Here is a 20,677-nt window from a genome sequence, read left to right as displayed (position 1 = left end):
AAATAGCCCTGGCTGGGTGTGTCGGAGGGGCAGGGGGAATTAGAGCACCAGTGTTTGCCTTGGAAAGATGAGCTGAAAACCAGTGATGGGCCTGGGGCTCAAATTCACACTCAATCCTGGTTCTTGCCACGTTACAGACACTGAAGCAGGTTGGCTTTGCTCAATTCCTTCAGCCTGCACTGCCTTTTCTGGGTCTCTGACACTCACCAAAGTGGGTCCCTAACTGGGTGCTGGGTCCCTAACTGCTGGTCCCACTTCCCTGCTGCACTCCAAGGATGGGTTTGCCTTCCCCGGATTTAGAGCTGCCCGCTGCCCTGAATCCAACTCCTCACCCAGCAGCAGCCTTATGTTCTCCCAGTTTTTCCAAGAACATGCTGACGTCGCTGCAGATTGAGGGGCAGAGGCCACGGAGCCACCAAAACAAGGACAAGCGAGTCCCCAGATGCCACAGCCTTACGTGGGGAGATCCTTGGATGTGATGGGGGAGCACAGCAGCCCCCAGGTTTCCGCAGCCTTGCCACCGGAGGGCCGAGTCCCGCTCGGATCCCGGCGTCCCCCTCCTCCAGGGTGAATGAACTCCAGCGCTGGAGTTTGGAGCGGACACTATGTCCACATTCTTCAGCTCAGGGCCCGGAATGTCAGTTCCTGTCCCGACGCCAGGGGCTTGCATTCCTCCCCGATGCTGCTCCCAAAAAATGCCAGCCCAGAAGGGTGCCGGGGAGAGGTGCCGCTCGGTCCGGGGGATGAGGGGAGACGTGCTAAGCCCGCAGAAAAGCCCTTCCCGAGTTGGCAGAGCCGGGCAGGGTTAGCCTGTATGTGCTGGGGTGTGTTTACTAAACACTGCTCCCGGAGAGAGGGAATGGCTGGAATTCAGCCCCTCGCTCCCCACCAGACCCCAAGGACACGCAGGCGGACCAGGGGAATTCGCTCCTCCAGCCTGCTGCCATGGCTGCATATTTCTGAGACCCAAGCAGCAAAAAAAAATAAAAGAAGAAAATCAAAACATTTCATTGGGAGGGAAGAAAAATAGGAGGGGAAAAAATGCAGAAGAGTAATGAGAAGGACAAGTGAGTCCAAGAAATGTATTAGATCATCCTTAGAAACTGGTGTCTGAGGAGTTCTCTGTAGCTCAGGCTGTTCCAATATTTATTGTGTGTTATTTAAACCATGACTCCTGGCACCAGCTGGGGCTCCACGGCTCTGCATGCTGCTCGGGAACGTTGGGAAAAGCTGGTCCTGGGCTCCAGGACTGCTTGACAGGGGCTGAAAGAAAACATCCCTGTTGGGGTCCTGGGCTCCAGGACAGCTTGAGAAGGGCTGGAAGCAAAACATCTCTGTTGGCTGCAGCCTGCTCCAGATGAGCTGCTGGCAGGATGGCACACGGCTGTATCCTGTGAGCAGGACCCAGTGTGGAGCTGGCAAACAGCAGTGTGGGATATAAACTTGTAGTTTATAGGATCAAATCCTTGGAGGGGCTGAGCAAGGACAGGCCAGGGCTGGCTCCAGCATGAGAACGGAGCTCCCTGAGTGAGGGTGAGATGCACACCTGCAGGCAGGGATGCTGGATCCTCTGATCCTGGAGGGATTTGTTGATATCGGTGTGCTAGGTATTTAAAGTCACTCCGTGGGCAGTTCTTTATGAGCAGGTTTCAGCACGCAGATTGTGAGGCAATTTGTGTGCTTCATGTCTGTGACACCCTGGAAAAGCATCCCTTCCTTCTGCAGAGGCAGGACATGGCATCGGGAGCCTGGAGCTCCCACTCTAGCCTGGGTGATGCAAGCCTGGCTCATGTATCCCTGTGGTACCAACTGAGGTTCTCCGGGCAGCCACAGGCATCCAAATCCCAGCCGGATTAAACCCCTGCAATGATCTGGCACCTCTGCCTCTCATATCTCCTGGGAGGAATCTGGATCTGCAGCAATGTTTGTTCTCTTGTGGGATTCCCAGTGTTAACTACAAGATGTGGAATGATGGTGCCACGGTCTCTGCTCCATGCCATGAGTGCCAGGGCTGGCTGACCACATGCAAGAGCTGCTCTGGGGCTGGGTGCCCACGGGAGCAATTTCCCAAGAGATGAAATCAGAGAATCAGAGTTACAGGATGGTTTGGCTTGGAAGGGACCTGAAAGATCATCTTGTTCCAATTCCCTGCATGGGCAGAGACACCTTCCACTAGCCCAGGTTACTCCACGCCCCGTCCAGCCTGGCCTTGGACACTTCCAGGCATGAGGCAGCCACAGCTTCTCTGGGCAACCTGTGCCAGGGCCTCCCCACCCTCCCAGGGAACAATTTCTTCCCAATATCCTATCTAACTCTGCCCTCTGGCAGTGGGAAGCCATTCTCCCTTGTCCTGTCCCTGCAGGCGCTTGTCCAAAGCCCCTCTCCAGCTCTCCTGGAGCCCCTTCAGGCTCTGCCAGGTGATCCCGATCCTTCCCTTCCCCAGGACGAGGCGCCTCCGCCGCCCCTCTCCCGCGCGCACAGCGACACCTGGCGGCCGGGCCGGGAACGGGCTCTGCACTTCCCGGGGGCTGGAGCGTGTCCAGGGAAAAGAATGGAGCTGGGAAGGGGCTTGGAGCAGCAGGAGCGGCTGAGGGAGCTGGGGGGGCTCAGCCTGGAGAAAAGGAGGCTCAGGGGGGACCTTCTGGCTCTGCAAGTCCCTGACAGGAGGGGGGAGCCGGGGGGGATCGGGCTCTGCTCCCAGGGAACAAGGGACAGGAGGAGAGGGAATGGCCTCAGGCTGTGCCAGGGGAGGGTCAGGTCGGATATAGGGAAAATTCCTATCCCAAAAGGGCTGTCCAGCCCTGGCACAGCTGTCCAGGGCAGCGGTGGAGTCCCCATCTCTGGAGGGATTTAAAAGCCATGTAGATGTGGCACCTGGGGACATGGGATAGTGGTGGGTTGGCAGTGCTGGGAGGAATGTTCAACTCAATGGCCTTAGAGGGCTTTTCCAACCTTAATGACCCTATGATTCCATCTTTAAAACTGCGTTTAGTCACTGATGTTGGAGCATGGCTGTGATGTTTTCCAGCCAAGGGCTTTTCCCCATGATTCCTTAAGGAGCATTTCTCCCTGGCTGTCTTCATTCTGCACACAGTAATGAGTTTTTAATGACAACCCCATTGCACGTGCTGGACAAAGTTTATAAATGAGGGATAGGGAATCTGTTGCCCTCTCCAGGAGGGATTATGAGCACAAGCGAGATGCTAATATCACCAAACTAAAAGTGGTCTTGAATCTGAACTGCATGGCTGTAAACTCTCCATATGGCTTTCACCCCATAAAAACGCCTGTGGATGGTATTCCAAGAGCTGCCTTTTGCTGTTTGTGCTGTTCAAGAGATGTTAAGCAGCACAAAGCTCCTTTCCACCTGACCTAACCCTCACCCTGCCCCACGTGGAGATGCCTCCAGCAGGAAACAAGAGATGGAATTAATTGCTGTGACCCATCAGTGTCCAGCCCTGTCACCCACAGCTCAAGAAAATGCTGAAATAAGACCCGTGGAAGCAGTTCAAGGTCAGGTTTCCGCTTTACAGGGAAAAGCCAAGGAAATGCAGCTTATTTTGCTCATGAAAGAGAAATGGCTGAGCACAGTGATCACAAAGCAAGAAAATTCCCCAGGATTTTCGCCACAACAATGGCAAAGTTTTAATCAGCTGGTGAAAGCGTGTGAGGATCCTACAGCTGTTGTCCAAGCCGGGGTGAGATCTGGCCCATGCAAGTTCCTGCTGACAGGATCCCTCCTTGCTGGCTCTGGGGCTTCGAAGGGTTTCCCAGCCCTGAAATCCACGTGGGAATACTGGATAGTTTATGGAAAGCATTTAAAAATGTTTAGGATTTTTTGAAAGAAGGAGTTTTCATTGGATTTCGGGTATACACAGCTTCACGTGGTGGGAGCTGCTGGAGAACAAATAGTCCGGCTGGGCCTATGAAAGGATCCAGGAATGGTTGGATGGGAGGAAGCCAGGTTGCCTTTCCACAGCCTTTTTCCTGACCCTAACCTCAATTTCAAGATGAGGATCTATGAAAACACAGCAGCCCTGACAGAACAGAGCAGAGTCAAAAGCACAAAGCATTTTAATGAGGCAAAACATCCTGCTAAGTCTTTTGGTTTATTGGTGTTGAGCCCATTCCAAGCCCAGAGAAAAGGACTCTGAATCTATTAAAATAGTTGGCTTGTGGGATCTGCAATGTAAGCATGATTAAAATCCATCTATTTTTATCTATATGAGAATATATCAGCCACAGGAATCTGGTTTTTTTTAGAAGTAAAATATATTTATCTCCAATAAAAGTGTCCAGGTGAGCTCAGGGTGTAACAGTATTGGCCAGTGCTGGGAAGAGACAGGTACCCAGGTTTGCTCCTTCCCAGCCCCGTTGCTGGCTGGTGCTGGTGACATTCCAGGAGTTGTAATGCCATTTGGACAGAAAATGGGAGACAAGAGTTAGATCTCTGCAGCCTGAAGAAGTTCAGGCTTACTGCATCCCAGAACAATCCCTGAGAGGAGTGCGAGAGTCCTGCTCTTTCCTGCTTCCGGCTTTGATGGATCCAGGGGTTTCACATCTCTCCTGTAGAGGGTGAGGGATTTCTGGTTCTCATTTTTCTCAGTGAAAATGGGGATTTTAATACTTTCTCAGAAAGAAAGTCACAAATATTTTCCACTTCCTGGGCAAACGCTCCAAATGTGCTTTGGTGAAAAAAGGATGGGATACAGTGACTCCTACAACTAATTATCTCCATTCCCATATCGTGTGTGGGCTCCAAAAAACCCTGGTAAAACCATAAACCAGCTCCAACTGCCAGAGCACAGGGAAACACATAAGTGACCTGTAAAACACAACCACATCAGTTTAGAGCTGCTGCTCCATTGGCTTCCCAAGGGAAAAGGGGACAGCACTGACTGAGCTCCCTGAGGATGGGTGCTGTGTTTGGAGCCACTGCCGTGTTTGGAGTCACTGGAGCGCTGAACTACACAGTGCAAGGTCTGTTGTTCCAGCAGAGATGTAAGAAATCCCCTGGAGACAAATTTCGAAGCATCATTCGCACTGAAAAGCCAATAAAAGACCAAGCAGGAGACCCAGGGGCAGGTTGAGGTGTCTGCTTGCCCTCTCTGCTCCCTCCAGTTGTTATCTTTCCAATTTTCACTCAATTTTGTCATTGAAAAAGGTTTTGTTTCTAATTTTCTGTCCTGATACCAATTCTCACCTGAGCATCAAGCTCTGATCGAGTGCAGAACAAAATGTAACAGCATTACAAGCCTTGTTGTGCAATCCATGGCCCCAAATCCTGGCATCCACTGGCAAGGAAAACGCTTCCGATGACACACACGCCAGCCCAGCATCCCCTGGGTGTCCTGGGGAGGGAAGAGGTGGGACAGCCAGCCCCCAAACAAAATTTAGTTTGTATTTAGCAATATTGTGGCATGCACACTCCCCTTATAAGGGAACAGGGGAATGGCATGTGCCTTCCCAACCACACGCTGAAACCATATTCCGAGGCTCTGCTCTCCTCCAGCCTCCTGTGCTTAATGCCACAGCAGCTCCCGCCAGCTTCATGTTCCCAGGATGTTTTTTCCATTAAATGCTGCATTTCCTGGAACTTGTACACAGTATTTCCCTCTGCTGCTGTGTGACTTTTCCTCTCTGTATATCCCAGCCAACTCTGCAGCGATGGAGCAGCCGGCCCTTCCTTCCCCAGGGCAGCTTTGTGGACCTGTGTGCACAATTAGGAATTAAATAAAGGAAAAATAGAAGTCTGATGCAAAGAGAAGCAGGTTGGGAGTCTGAAGGTTTTTATCTTTGCCTCAGTGCTATTCAAGAAACAGGAGGACACCAGACTTCCCAGTGCCTCCTATTTATGGGTGACGAGACAGGATAAAAAGAGTTTGTGGGAAGGTCTGTACATTTTAAAGTTTGAAGTTTCAGCTCTTCCCTCCCCTGGAAGACTCCACAGGTCATTGCTGATCTGAGGGAAGCCGTCTTTCTATGAGTCATTCTTCTCCTTGGGCTGTGGGAAAAGGGATGGCAAATTTAGAGATGTAGGAGAAAACAAGCAGCAAGCCCCCCCAGTCTGTTCCACCCAGATGAGAGAGGAGAACTGGAAACCCTGGGGCACCTTGCTCCATGAAAGACAGAAGTGGGAAACCCTTCAGGAAATGGCAGGAGGTAAAACAGAGCAAATGGAGGGGTTTATCCCTACTCAGAGGTGTGGGGACATATCGTTGCCCATGGAAAGGGGTAAATAAATACCAAATAAGGGGGAATACTAAATGATACTAAACAATAAAGGAGTAAATCGATACTAAATAGCTTAGGTGCTTTCACAGGCTCAGCTGTGACATATTTTCCTAAATCCAAAATCCCCTTTGGCCATTTCTAACTCCTGTCCACAGGTAAAGCCAAAGCTCTGAGCATTTCTGTGGAGAAGCCTTGTGGTCAGAGGTCCTTGTGCAAGCAATGAGCTGAAGGCTCCTGGGCCATGGAACCAAGGTGCAGTTGTGTTGGAAGCCATCCAAGCACTGAGGTCACCTGGTACTCGTAAAGGAGAGAAGCTGTTTGAAGGCAAAAATGTTGGAAGACTGATTGGAAGAGGCTGAAGGACTTCATTCCTGTGTCTACGTGAAGGGGCCGGCTCTCCTCTCCAGGGAATGCTGCACAGTCACTTACAATCCTGAAGAGGAGGTGGGAAAAGCCCCCCCTGAATCTCAGCAATGTGTGTGAGCGAGTCTGGACACGGAGCAGCCATTCCCAAAGCCCTGTCTCCTGCCTCCCAGCACCCGCGTAAACATTCCTATATCGTGTGTCTTCCATGAGGTCCTCATGTATCAAATTCCCACCAGTGCCATTAATTGTCAGCTATTTGCTTTTACAGGTTTGTTTTTCATCCAGAAATGAGTCCCAGCTCTTCCATCCCTCCTGGGACCCGGCGGTGGTAAGTGCTGATACAATCAGGCTGGGAGCACACGCAGTGATGCATCCCAGTGCCTATCCAAGCAAAACTCTTCCATATGAGCGCTGTGAGTTCACAGCTATTGCTAGCAGCTTGCCACGGAGAGACTTTGTGTATCCTCTTGCAATATAATCTTCCCCAGAACAGTTTTGAAAGACGGTGAACTCGATCCTGCCAAAAATAGTCTGTGCAGCCAAAAAAAATCAACAGAAGATCTTCAGCGTTTGAGCTGGCCCACGAGTTGCATTTTTCACCTTTTTCCAATGAGATGTTTCTTGACATCCACGAAACCTTCATTTGGCTTCTAATCCCCCCAATTATCCTCTCAGACTGCATTTTAATTACAACTTCAGGGCTCAGCAAGCAATCAGCCTCACGGGCATGAGGGAGCAGCCACCCCAGCCAGGCCTTTAGCCCCGTGTCAGGCTGGCAGCCATGGCCCAAGAATGTGTTTATTTGCCTTTGGTTTATGTGGTTTTGGTGACCTTTTGTTAAAATCAGCTAGTGGCTTCCAGGAGGCAGAGTTACATACTCGCTGAAAAGGAATTGCAGGAAAATAATCCCGCACGGGTCCTTCTGCTGAACGTCACATTTGTGCTGAATATCGTGTTCCTGTGCCCAAGGCAGGGGTGGCCAAGGTTAAGGTTAAAGTCATGTTAACCACAGTGCCTGCATGGATACTGCTCCCTTGTTCCTCATGAAGACAGAAATGGCTTTGGGGAAAATGGGGTGCAGTGGAAAATGGAACCCCCACGTGGGAATTCCTGTGGGTCCTGCCACCACTAAAGGCTGTCACAGCTGAGGAGTGTCCGCATTTCCCTGTCTCTTCCGCCAAGTCTTCGACAAACCCATGGAAAAAAAGAGCTGTTTGTCTCCTGCCTGGTGCCTACACCACATTTTGGGCCTCGCTGGGCTCATCCTACCTCCAGAGAGCAGGAGCAACTCCTTGCTGTTCCCTCATTGCACTCATTAGGAGCGAAGCAGGGATGTCTCCAAGTGATGGATCCATGCTGGCTGTGTCTCCCCATGTGAGCTGCCTGTCAGCTCACCAGAAAAGGGCATCAACATTTTGCTCAGTCTTTGTCTAATGAGCCTCAGTCTTGGTTTTGATCACATCAGACACCAACGCTGCCTGTCTGTCCACGAGTCCCTAAGTGAGGTGCACCAGGAGCCAGCCAGAGTCTGAGCATTAGGCTGTGTCTGCAGGGCAGACAGATGCCCAGACGCTGAGTTTGGGGGCTGAGGAAACGGCCCGTGGAGGAGCTGGGGTGTGGAAAGCTCTGTCTCAGCAACCAGTGCTGTGCAGGCTGGGCCACATCCACCCAACCCCAGATTTGCACATAACTTCCCTCTCCATTTCAGTTTGGTGTCTTATTTTTTACACCTCACGCTGTTAAGGAAGTGGTGGTTATTGTGGGGAGGTGTGTGAGTGATTTCTCTTTCACCACAGTGATTAGAAGTGCAGAACTTCCTACACACTTTCTCCACTCTTAGGATTATGAGCTGAAAGACTCACTGATTAAACCCCTCTGTGGCCAATTATCCTGCAGTGTCCTGCTGTCACGGTGTCCCACGGAGGGACGGAATTCCTGCCAGCAGGTCAGGAGGAAGCACGTAATTCAAAGCTATTAATGGTCACAAATGAATATTGTGATGCTTCTGCTGAAAACCTCAATCAAGCAGGCAGCTCCCAGTGATGGATTTGCCGACAGCAAAGCTGTCACTGCTCTCCAGAGGAGCTGGAGAGCGGCCAGGTGCGACAGCAGGTAGGAAGGTGATGATGGAGGCAGCTCCTCAGCCTGGAGGAGGAAGGAATGAGGCGTGTTTAGGTCAATAGCCAGCTCGGAAAAACAAAATCCACTTCCCTAGCTGATCAGAACAGAGGTTTTGTGTTTCAGGGGAAAGGTGGATATCTTGAAAAGGGGGTTTGCGCCAAACTGCCGCAGAAATCCTTACTTTTGAAATTCTGCACAGCAGAGGATTGTGGGAAAAGGTCAGGAATGTTTGTATAGGAGAATCAAAGTCTCACGCTGGAATTTAATGTTGTTTTCATCATTGGGCTTGATTATTATTGCATTCTTTTAAAATATATCAGCTGTCAAGCAGCCCTGCTGCTGGCATTCCATACTGTAACAGAACAGGAGACGTGTTTACAGTTTGGATTTTACTTCAGGATCATTACAGGCAGCAATGGCTTGGCTGGGGTTGAAATCACCATCCTCTGTGGGCCAAAGGCTCTCTGTTACAATGAAATGAAATGCTGCTGCTGCTTCTTAGCTTTGACAGCACTGTGAGTTAAAAAAGCAGATTAAAATGTTAAATACAACATTGGTATGTTTTATATACTTATAAAAAGTGTATTTAAAATACCCTTATTTTTTAGTTTTAAAAATGTGACCTAAAAAGGACATTTTCTTCAACTAAAATGCTGGTATTCCAGCAGTACTTCCAGTTGGGAAAGCTTCTGAGCAGTGTGTTGGGTTCTGGGTAGCAGGGGGGCTACAGGGGTGACTTCTTTGAGAAGCTGCCAGAAGCTTCCCCTGTGTTCAATGCAAACAATGCCAGCTGGCTCCAAAGTGGACTTCTCATTATCCTATTGATCTCATTGGTAATAGATTTCATAAATTTCCCCAAATTGGGTCTGTTTGGCCCAGGACAGTATAGCTGAATGATCTCCCCGTCCTTAGCTCGACTCATAAGCCCTTCACTACATTTTCTCTCCCCTGTCTGGCTGGGGAGGGCAGTGATGGGCTTTGGTGGGCACCAGGTGTCCCACCAGGATTGACCCACCACAATCAGTTATTCCAGGATTATCTTTTCTGGGGTGTTTTGACAGAGCATTTCCAGCCATGTGTCCATGACTCGCCTTGGTCCATCATGGATGGATGGCCAGGACAGGCTGTTGGACTGGAAGGGTTCAGGATGGAGTAATGACAGCCGAGGGGGGACATGGGGATGCGTAGGGGGCTCAGGGCACGTGTGAAGTGATTTGATGGCAGCCCAGGGTGCAGCGCCCACTCCTGCCAGCCTTTCATCGGGATGGGGTCAGAGACCGTGAAGGACCTGGAAAAGGACTTGGGAGTGCTGGTGACGGCGGCTGGACACGAGCCCAGGTGTGCCCAGGTGGGCAGGAGGCCAAGGGCACCTGGGCTGTGTCACACCCAGAGTGGGCACAGGACAAGGGCAGGGATTGTCCCCCTGTGCTGGCACCGCTGAGGCCCCTCCAGGGCTGTGTCCAGTTCTGGGCCCCTCAGTTCAGGAAGGACATGGAGGGGCTGGAGCGTGTGCAGGGAAGGGAAGGGAGCTGGGAAGGGGCTGGAGCAGCAGGAGGGGCTGAGGGAGCTGGGGGGGCTCAGCCTGGAGAAAAGGAGGCTCAGGGGGGACCTTCTGGCTCTGCAAGTCCCTGACAGGAGGGGGGAGCCGGGGGGGGTCGGGCTCTGCTGCCAGGGAACAAGGGACAGGAGGAGAGGGAACAGCCTCAGGCTGTGCCAGGGGAGGCTCAGGTTGGACATCAGGAGGAATTTCTCCCTGGAAAGGGCTGTCAGTCCTTGGCAGGGGCTGCCCAGGGAGGTGGTGGAGTCCCCGTCCCTGGAGGTGTCCAAGGAAGGACTGGACGTGGCACTCAGTGCTCTGGGCTGGGGGACAAGGTGGGGATCGGGCGCAGGTTGGACTCGATGAGCTCAGAGGTTCATTCCGATCTCAGTGATTCTGTGAGTGGCAGGAGCCGCAGGACGTCCTTCCTCCTCCTCTTCCTCCCGGCCCCGGGCTGGATGCGGGAAGGGGCGGGAAGAGCCGCGAGGGGGATCCCCCCCCGCGCTGAGGGGGCGCCCGCGGCGGCGGCGGGAGCGGCGCGTGCGCGGGGCGGGGCCTGGCGGCGGCCGCGCCGTGCGAGGGTCCGGCGGGGCGGGGGGTCCCGCCCGCGTCCCCCCGGCCCTCCCTCCCTCCCTCCCTCCCTCCTTCCCTCCTTCCTTCCCTCCCTCCCTCCGTCCCTCCGTCCCCGCCGAGCGATGGGGCCGCGGCGCCGGGAGCCCGGCGGGGGGCGGCGGGGCCGGCCCCGTGAGGCGGCGGGGGAGGCGGGCGCGGGGCCGTGGCGGTGCCGGCGGTTGCGGGGCCCGCGCCGCCATCTCCTCCGCCTGCTGCTGCCGCCGCCGCCGCTGCTGCTCCTGCTGCTGCTGCCCGTCCAGGGCCAGCCCGGCCCGCACGCCCCGGACTGGCCCCCCGGTGGCCCCGGGCCCAGCCTCAGCATCTACCTGAGCGAGGAGGAGGTGCGGCAGCTGATCGGTGAGTGCGGCCGGGGGCTCCGCGGGGCTTAGGTGGTGGGGAGGGTCCGGGCGCTCAGCCGGGGCTCAGGGGCTTCCGTGGGGTTGGGGTGGAAGTTTGGATGGGGGCTGGAAGGGGATGGGAGGCTGTGGGGATGGTGGGGGTCAGCAGGAGGAGGGAAGGGTGACCGTGGGGTCCAGGAGGCAGTAGGGGTGTCTCTGGGGCTGTTGGGAGGGAGACAGGTCTGGAGGTGCAGGGGAGGATGGAGAGGACGGAGGGGGCTGTGAGCGGGGATGAAGGACCTGGGGCTCAGGAGAGGATGGGGAGCCACGGGCTGTGGTGGGGATGGGTGAATCCAGGGATCTGCGTGGGTCCTGTAGGACTGGCTGTGAGCGGGGATCAAGGACCTGGGCTCAGGAGGATAGGGGGACTGGGGTGGAGATGGTGGGGGTCAGCAGGATCGGGGGGTGGCTGTGGGGGTCCAGGAGGCAATGGTGGGAGTCAGCAGGATCGGAGGGTGGCTCAGGAGAGGAATAGGGAGCTGTGGGACTGTGGTGGGAATGAGTGATTCCAGGGGTCTGCGTAGGTTTTGAAGGACTGGGGGAGCAGGGGACTGTGGGGAGAATGGAGGACTCGGGAACGAATCTCTGCTGGTCAGGGCTTCACCACGAGGGTAAGGGGCTCCCTCGGTTGGAGTGACCCGGGTGGTGTCCCGTGGGAGCAGGGTAAACCCTGGGAGAGGTGAGCTCAGTCTCGGGATTTAATTAGCCAGGCCAGTGACATGCAGAGGGCAGAGAGGAGACCTGGCAATAATTGGGTGCGTGTGTGAAAGGAATCTTAATTTCTAGGCAGGCTGACAATTGCTGCGCAAGGACTTGGAGGCAGTTCCTGAAGTCCCCCATCTGGCCCGCTGTGGAAGGCTTTTGCAGGAGTTCTGTGCTTGGAGAGTCTGACTTAAACAAAGATTTGTTTTCTGTAGGCTTTGACTTGCTTAGGCTCTTGTTTAGAGTTGGTGGCTGGAGTCTCAAAACAAATCTGTTGGTGTCCCCAGTGATTTGTTTTTCCCAAGTGCCCTGTATTGCTGCAGGCTGGAAAACTGGCAGTGCAAGACTTTATTTGCGTCAAATGGACAAAATAAAAATATCTCCAGTTAATTTGCACCCTGTGAGCATGTAGCTGACCCAAGTCAGGGGATCTGGGGAGTGAAGAGTGCTTTTCCCTCATGGTGATCAGCATCCTGCTGTCGTCATTTTTACAGGACATGTGCTTTTTGCTGCCACATGCTCCTTTACAGATAGAGGGTGAAAATGTCAGGCTTTCTGGTTAGCTGGGATTCTGAACAGGTAGTTAATCTTGGAAGTAGTGACTGGTAAGGTTTGAGCTATCCCGAGCCCACTGCCTGAAATCTGTGTTGGCTGGATTTGCAAAAGCTTCCTTGGCCCACTACAGTAATTATGCATCTTGAAGTAGCAGCTGAGCAGGGAATATCTGCTGTTATGATTCTTTAAGTGAAATTTCATCCTACAACCTCCCTTATGGGTGTCTGTTGTTAATGTGGCTGAAGGCACTTATTACTCATCTGTCTGTGGCTGGTTTATGTCATTTTAAGTATCTGACACAAATGATCTGTTTTGCTTCTGTGACCCCAGAGTTGGTTAAATTGGAGTCCAGTGTGGAGATAAACTGGCACTTCTTTCAGTTAGTGGGGTTCAGATCACTAGAAGTCTCTTGCAAACTAAACTTCCAGGAACTAAATTGTGTTGTTGGCATGAGCAGATTTAAATTTATGGGTATCCTTTACACTTGCTGTTGTAGGCGAGGTGTAGTTTAGTGAGGCATCTAGAACAGGCAGTCAAATCAGCAGTACCTTTATATATTGCTCTGGCAGAAGAAAATCCAGAGGAACAGACAGTTTTATTCCAGTTCCTCACACTTTAGAAAGCAAACCCAGGCATTTGATATGTTCCATTTTGTAGTATGTGACTGGGACTTAGTACAATCATGTTCATGGTGTAAGGGCTTGTAGTGATGTGCAAACTTGCAAAGAGCAGGGAGGGGGTTCAGCTTCTGGAACTTCCCCGGGAAAAACCGTGGTTCAGCAGATATTGGGATAGTCAGTCACGGGGACAGGAAGATGTGAAGCGAAGTGTTAAGTTCAGTGAAGCTGTTAATAATAGAAACTGGATTCTTTCAGCTTTTGTCTCTAAACAAACTCTGTCTCTGCTACTGTCTTGCTGTGGCTGAACAGAAACTCTCAGGACTTTCTGAAGTGCTCATAAACCCAACTGTTACACAGAGTTACTGCAGTTACTACAGCCTGTGGTGTGTTCATGCTTCTTAATATCATCCCTGTACATCTTCAGGGACTTGCTGCAGATTATTTGTGGCTGCTGTTCTTTGTGGCGTGGAGGCAGGACAGATACTGTGATTTACGGTGAAAACTGCCTGCTCCTTTCCTGTGTGCTTAATGCCAGATTTCCACCACTGGGCTGTGGGATTCTGGCCATGTGTCTGCCTTAGGAGGAATTGTTTTGAAATCTTCAGAACTTTACATAGAAGAAAGCTGGAGGAAACTGGCTTGTCTTGTTGTGTGAGGTGGATTTTTGTTTTGAAACGCTGCAGAGTTCTCAGGGTCTGAAGGCAGGACTTGCTATATGGCAGGCAGATGGTGTCTCCGACAGAAATATCTCTTGCCCTTCCCATGGAAAATGTTCCCAGCCACCCAGACTATAAGCCTTTGAGAAAAAGAATCTGTGGTTTCCACACAGTTGAATGTGTCAGATTCCACTCACACCATGCAGGATTCAGCGATAGATGGGATAAAGGTAGGAGAGAGGAGTTAGTCGAGGGGACTTGATTGACACAACTCCAGCATGGCAGCAGGAGCCAGAGGTGTCTGGGTGAGAGCAGGGATGGGGTACAGGGTCAGGAAGAGTTGGTGAGGAGGAAGAGAAGCGCTGCTTGCTGGGGAGAGACACCCAGAGCACCACAACGTTTTCAGGGGTGTCAGTGAACTCTCTTGGCACTGTGATTTGTAGTTTTTTGGAGCTGGTTCATAGAGCTGAAATATTGTTACTCTTCTGGAGTGACTGACTGCAGATGTGATAACACCACCTGATCCTGTCCCCTTTTCTGGTGATTGCTCTGGGATGCTGAATACGCAGAGCCGATGGTGTGAAGTCAGTGATGAGTTATTCAGTAGAAAGTCTCTACTTGATTTAGTGACTTCCATTCCAATTTTCCCACGAAATCAGAATGTGATTTGCCTCATGTTGAAATGCTCCATTGTTCTGCTTTTCACAGGATCATGGGATGTAAAGGGCCATGTATCCCTGCTTTGCAGGCAGTGAGCTCAGGTTCAGAGATTAAGGTAGAAAATATCCATTATTGTTAGATAACTAACTTTCATAATTGAGGACTGGGTCTAGTCTGTTGCACACAGTGTTACTTGGCACTTAGAGCATTCCTGGTGTGTCCCTTAGACCTTAACTGTGAGTTCCCAGCAGTTCTGCAGCTCAGCCTCACAGGAGACCTAAGGTTCTACCCTCTGATTACAAGGACCAGAATCAATAGCTGCCTGTGCAAACTTGGCTTAAGCAGCTCTCCTGGCACTGCAGGCAGTTCTTTTGCAGCATTCATGGCAGGAACAAGGTGCTTAAGCAGCAGAGGACAATCCTTTCTGCCTGTGCAGGTTTTTTTTTTTTTTTTTTGGAGACTGCATGGCTTTCAGCTGTGAACTTGGTCTTGTGGCTAGCCCTCCTTCTCATATGGCTCTGGGTCTTTTTGGAGCCAGATCTGATCTGAGTGTTAACTGAGACTTTAGTCCCAGGAGAGGAAAATACCACATTATCATGTAACTAAGGGTTATCATAATGGATATGTACCAGGGGGGCTAAATTAGAATTGCAGGGGTCAGAAGTCCTACAACGTTTGCATTGAGTTTCCAAATTTACTATTCTCTGGCCTAGTTTCTTCTGAGTAATCACTGAATGCTGTCTGCTGTTGGTTTTATATTTGCACTTGCTTAATTGCAGAGTTAGATTAATTTGACACTGATGTGACTTTCATGTTCTAGAATTTCATTAGAAGCTGCTGTGCAGCTTACCAAAATTACTTGTCTGGGTGTAAGATGCAAAACTGATGCAAAATCTATTACAGCAGTGGGTTGGTTGTGTTTTAAATTGTGCTGCTGACTCACAGGGTGGCTGAGGTTGGCAGGGACCTCCGGAGGTCATCTGGTCCCACTCCCTGCCCAAGCAGGGCCACCCAGAGCTGGTTGTCCAGCACCACATCCAGAAGCTTTTGGACATCTCTGAGTTTGGAGACTCCACCACCTCTGTGGGCAAGCTGTGCCAGTGCTTGGTCACCCTCAGTATATCAGTTTTTCCTGATGTTCACACAGACCCTCCTGTGTTTCAGTTTGTGCCCATTGCCTCTTGTCCTGTCACTGGGCAGAGCCTGTCTCCATCCTCTTTGCACATACCTTCAGACACTTACTTATGTTGCTGAGGTTCCCCCTGAGCCAGCTGTTCTCCAGGCTGAACAGCTCCAGCTTTCTCAGGCTCTCCTCGTAGGAGAGGTGCTCCAGTCCCTTTAATACTCTTTGCACCCTTCCCTGGATCTGTTCCAGTAACTCCATGACTCTTGTGTTGGGGAGCCCAGTGCTCCAGGTGTGACTGAGCAGATCCCTGGAAAATTATAGGCCACATGCAATTTTGTATATTAGAAATGGAGTCTAAACATCATCTTATTGCAGCAGATGATCTTAATGAAAGATATCTTCGTCTTGTACTGTGAAAGAGCTTTCTCGATGGCTCTGTTTTGGGAAGTTGGCCTCAGGAGTTCACATCAAAAGTGCTTTATGGTACTTGCACTGAGGCTACAGTGACTGGAAATCCTATTGTTCCTTCGTTGCCTGGTTGTTATAAAAGGGAGCAGAAAGTAGGTATTCCTTTTGATTCTTGGAAAGCTTCAGGGCCTTGTTAAAATCCTCCCTGTCTTGGGCGTCATCACAACCTGGAGCACTGGTGAGCCAGTGCTGTGCTCCGAGTGCCGCTGTTGTTAGAGCACCCAAGATCATTTTCCATGGGACATGGGTAGCTCACAGGAACTGGAAAAAATACGGCAAAGAGCCTCTGTGGTTGCAGGAAGGTGAAGGAGGTGTCCCCCAGGGAGCAGGTATTTGAGTTACCCCCACGGTGTGGAAGCAAGTGTCTGTGTGGTACGTGACCTACAGCTCAGAAGCTGTTCCTGCTCTGTGTGTTTTCTTAAATCTTCATTTTCTAGCTTTTGAGTGCTTGACTCTGAAGAACAGAAGGTTTTTGCATGCTCTATGGAAAAATAAGTGTCGTGTCGCTGTGGTCCACACGCCTGTCTTTGCAGGAGTACAAAAGCCTGCCTGGTAATGCTCTGTGGTACCATTCAAAAGGGACTTAAAATGGAGATTTATGTAGGTGCCCACCTGCATGGGAAGGGTATGAAACTTCTAATCCTGACAGTCACTGTGCACTGAAACAAAACTGACCTGCTGAAAGTATTCTGATCCATCCCAGTGAACTGAAGTGCTGTATTTAGGGTGATGGGTCTTTTACCTCTCCCAGTAAAGCCCTGATGGGTGTGCAGTAGCTGATGTTTTGGGTGATGTGATCCAGCTTGCTCTGGAGCAGGGGTGCAGCAGCAGCAGGTCAGGACAAGTTCCCTGTGGAGTCGAGCAGCCTGTGCTCATTCTGGAGCCTCTCCGTGCTCCTGGGTGCCTGTCTGTCTGATTTACAGAGCACCACAGCTCATGTCTGTACTGAGGCTTATGAGAACAAGCTGCATTTGGGGTTCCTTGGCCCCTTTCCATTCTTTTACCTCCCTTTTAGTTTGCAAAGTTCAAATAACTTGTGGAGAGCTGTTTCTGTGGAGATATGTGCAGTCATCTGTACTTACTGCAGTATTTGTAATGCTTGCAGACCTGCAGAGGAATACACTTCTGGAAGCTTGAAATGGCCTGTGGAAGGCCATTGGGAGTGACTCCAGTGGAGGCAGCCCCTGGCCTGGGTTAGGATTGCTTTGAAATCATATTCTGTGTGATGCCATTAGGAGGGAAGTTCAGGAACTAAACTTCAGTCCTTGTGTGTGTTGATCTGCTCAGCATTGCTGAGATGGGGGGTTGATTTCTGAATCCTGCTTTAGCACACCAGCTGATGTGTTGGGATTTAAACTGCCGGGGGCTCCATGTGAATCCTGCCTGGAGAAGGCGATTTCCTTCTCCAGGCTGGTGTTTGGGAGGGATTGCAGGGGCAGCTCTGTCTGCACTCAGCCCTGGGAGGGAACAGCCATTTCAGCTCCCCAGAGGCCAAGGGCTGCCTAGTGATAAATGTTTGTGGCTCTTGGAACATTTGTGTGTCAGGGACTTGGAAGAAACCTGACCTCTGGGACTGAAGGCTGGACTGTTTTGGGGGGGGAAATTCCCAAAGCTGCATTCCTCACTGCCGTGACTTTACACCTGTGTTGGGTTTGGCAGCATCCTATTTATCACTGGTGATTGTTTGGCCTCTTGGAATACTGCTCTCTTTCTCCCTCCAGTATGTGGACAGAATGGGAACAAGGGAGAGGAAATGGAGGCACAGCTCCCTGCATGCATGAGAAAAGCCAGCAAGAAGGGCTCAGGATACTGGGAGGAAGGCAGGGACCAAAACTGCTCCTAAACACCACCTGGGCAGAGGGAAATACAGGAGATAGGGATCATGTTCACAGGCATGAAAAATCCCAGGGTGGCATTTTCCTGAGAGTGGGAGCTGTGGAGGCAGCTGTGCTGTACCCTCTGGGTACTTTAAAGGATGAAGCATCTGGGGAAGCCTTGTGTTTTTCTCCTCCCCTTCTGCTATTCAGAGCTGTGTTTGGATACTGGAAGAGCTGAATTAATGAGACAGATTCCAAATGTGTTGATTCACAGTTTTGCTGAGCTCCAGCGAAATGGCTTGATGACTAATTCCTACCTGACACTATCCAGACTGCACTATCAGGGAGGCTCCCACTTTCCTCACAGTGGGAGGGTGTTCAGTTGGGAGTTACTGCCCTGTACCTTGGTGTGCAGTGTTTGAGTGGCACTGAGCTCTCAGCTGGGAGAGCCGAGTACAGGGTGAAGTGAATTTAACGAGTTGTGCCTGATGAATTGATTTTTTTTTTTCCCCCCTTTTTTCCCCTGGAATGGCAGCAGCACCAGCAGCTCCCATGTAGGAATGAATGCTAACACTCTGTGCAAATGCCTCGTAGGGGCACAAAGGGCGCCCTGGCAGAGGCTTCAAATGCATTATTCCTCTTCCATTGCCACCTTTGTCCTTCTTCCAAGCGGATAACTCACATATTTGCACTGGCTGCTCCAGAGCTCTGGGAGCAGAGGCAGCAGCATGAAACTAATGTGGTGCTTTAGAATTTCACTGCCACTTACTGGGTGTTGAATAGCTGTAATTAAATTAACCAGTGTATTGATTTCAGCACGCTGCTTGGGAAAGAGCAGAGCAGGAACACAGGCATGGGAGCTGCTGCTCCAGAGGCTTGGAAAGCTGCAGGATACGTCAGCAACGCCAGTGGAGCTGAGCAGGCTGATAAACTAAAGATGGTGATCCTCTCCAAGCTGTTTGGGCCTTAATGAAGTTGGTTGAAGGCCTTGCAGGGTAATTCCTATTAAAAGAAAAGCATGCTAAGCTCCGTGGGGGTAGAGGTGGCCACAAGAAGAAACAGACCTGGTTTGGTTTGTGTGGAGCTTGGTTTTGGGTCAAACAATCTGTGTCACTGGGATGGAAGTGTTCAAAGCATGTCAGAAGAGGTAAGATTATCCCTTCAGCACAGAACTGGGAGCGTGAGTTCCAAGGCTGAGAAGTCTGAAGCACTGAGAGTGTATGTATTTTTTCTAATACATTTTTAATTTATTTGTACTCCCTTGGGTCCTGGTTCCTGGAATAGCCCTGACCCTTGGCAGAGACACTGTTCTGAAGGTCTTGCCTGCAGGGTTAACTAAATCAGCATGTGGGAGCATTACTGTAACTAAATGAAATAAAATAAAATGACACTGCTTCTGTGGGTAGGTGACACTAAAATACCACAAACACACGTTATTTATGAGCCCAAATGAATCTGACAGACCTGTGTTAGGTGGTGGAGTTCTGGCTGGGAAGTTACAGCAGGTCCCTTCCAAAGCTTTGTGACACTACTGAGCATTTGATGGGAAGTTCCTCTGTTTTGAGGTTTGTGCTCTTGGGCAGCTGGAGTTCATGAGGATGGAACACTTTGGTTTTCTCTTCTCAGTGTTTGCTTTCATTCTATCTCCAAAGGAGCGTCAAACTTCACGTTCCAATAATGATGAGATTTGCCATTACTGCTGAGGTAAATTTTTATTTCATGAATACACCAACTATTCTGTATGCTAAGAATAAAGTTCTATTGTCTCATTAAAGTTAGATTTATTTTTTAATATCAAAGTTCCCTTCCAGTCTCTCCCAGCCCTGCACCTGGGCTGTTCCTATTCCACCTGTCCCATTTCCCTTTGCCCTCTGTAAGTCACTGCCACTAATTTTCCTCTGCCTTCAAGTATCTGTTTTGTGCATCTCTCCTGCCTCTTTCCTTTGGAATCAGACCTTCAGGTAACTTGTGCACCATCCTGGCTATTTAATAGCAAAGTGGCTCCTGGTTTTGGTGGGAGTTTATTAGTTTGTTTTTTTTTTTTTCCTTGAGATGGGCAAATTTCATTTAGAAAGATGTTCTCAGGACAGAGTTCACTTGTGTTCTGCTCTGAGGTGAGATAGGTGGTGTTGCTTTGGGTTGTTTTTTTTCCCCCATTAAGGTGAGTGTCATCTTTTAACGATTTCCACAGTGGTCTTTATATCCCACCTATCAGAAAAATGAAGGGTTTATTCTGTAGATAAAGGAAAGAAGAACAAGCAGGCAGGTGGTTGAAATGTAGTTGTTGCTGCTGTTCAGAGACAAATAAAGGGTAAGCAGATGGGGCTTAGGGACAATAAATGTCTTCTTTTTAGAATGGATTGAGTTAAATATTGCTTTTACTTCGGCAAGTGACATCTCCTGAGGGAGCTTCTTCTGTGGAGGGGAAGAAGTCCTCTTTGACTTTCCCACTTTCAGTGGGAAAAATCCCATTTGCCTGTGGTGTTGAACTTGCAAATTGTATTTAACAGCATCAATAAGGTGAATTGGGGAAGATCTGTCTGTGAAGATTCACAAGGACTTAATGAGGGCTCTCAGCTCAGAGTTTTTCTGTTGTTTGCTGGATGCTGGGAAGCTTCCTGCAAAGATTTCCTGCTGGGGACTCTTGGTTGCTTTTCAAGGATGCATTAGTTGCCTTGAAGTTCTGACAAGTATTTCCTCAAAAGGAAAGCCTTGCTCGTTGTTTTGCACCTCCAGCTCAGGGAAAGTTAACTCTTCACAGGTAACAAATAACCAAAGTCCACGTGCCCTCTTATTGCTGCTCTT

General features: G+C 50.5%; 1 protein-coding gene across 3 annotated transcripts in view; it reads left to right on the top strand.

Annotated features, from left to right (window-relative positions):
• The first annotated feature begins 10,806 nt into the window (after positions 1-10,806).
• Positions 10,807-20,677, top strand: part of RYK (receptor like tyrosine kinase) — a 48,378-nt gene continuing 38,507 nt past the window's right edge. The window contains exon 1 of one of the 3 annotated variants that reach the window (XM_064666619.1): positions 10,807-11,227. In XM_064666619.1, coding sequence (XP_064522689.1) covers positions 10,954-11,227 — 274 coding nt within the window. In that variant the 5' untranslated portion in view covers positions 10,807-10,953. The remainder of the gene's footprint in view (positions 11,228-20,677) is intronic. The other 2 variants (XM_064666617.1, XM_064666618.1) reach the window with 2 other exon arrangements.

The sequence above is a fragment of the Pseudopipra pipra genome, chromosome 10 (assembly GCF_036250125.1).
Source record: "Pseudopipra pipra isolate bDixPip1 chromosome 10, bDixPip1.hap1, whole genome shotgun sequence".
Classification (NCBI taxonomy): Eukaryota; Metazoa; Chordata; class Aves; order Passeriformes; family Pipridae; genus Pseudopipra; species Pseudopipra pipra.
This window is presented reverse-complemented; position numbering and strand designations above follow the sequence as displayed.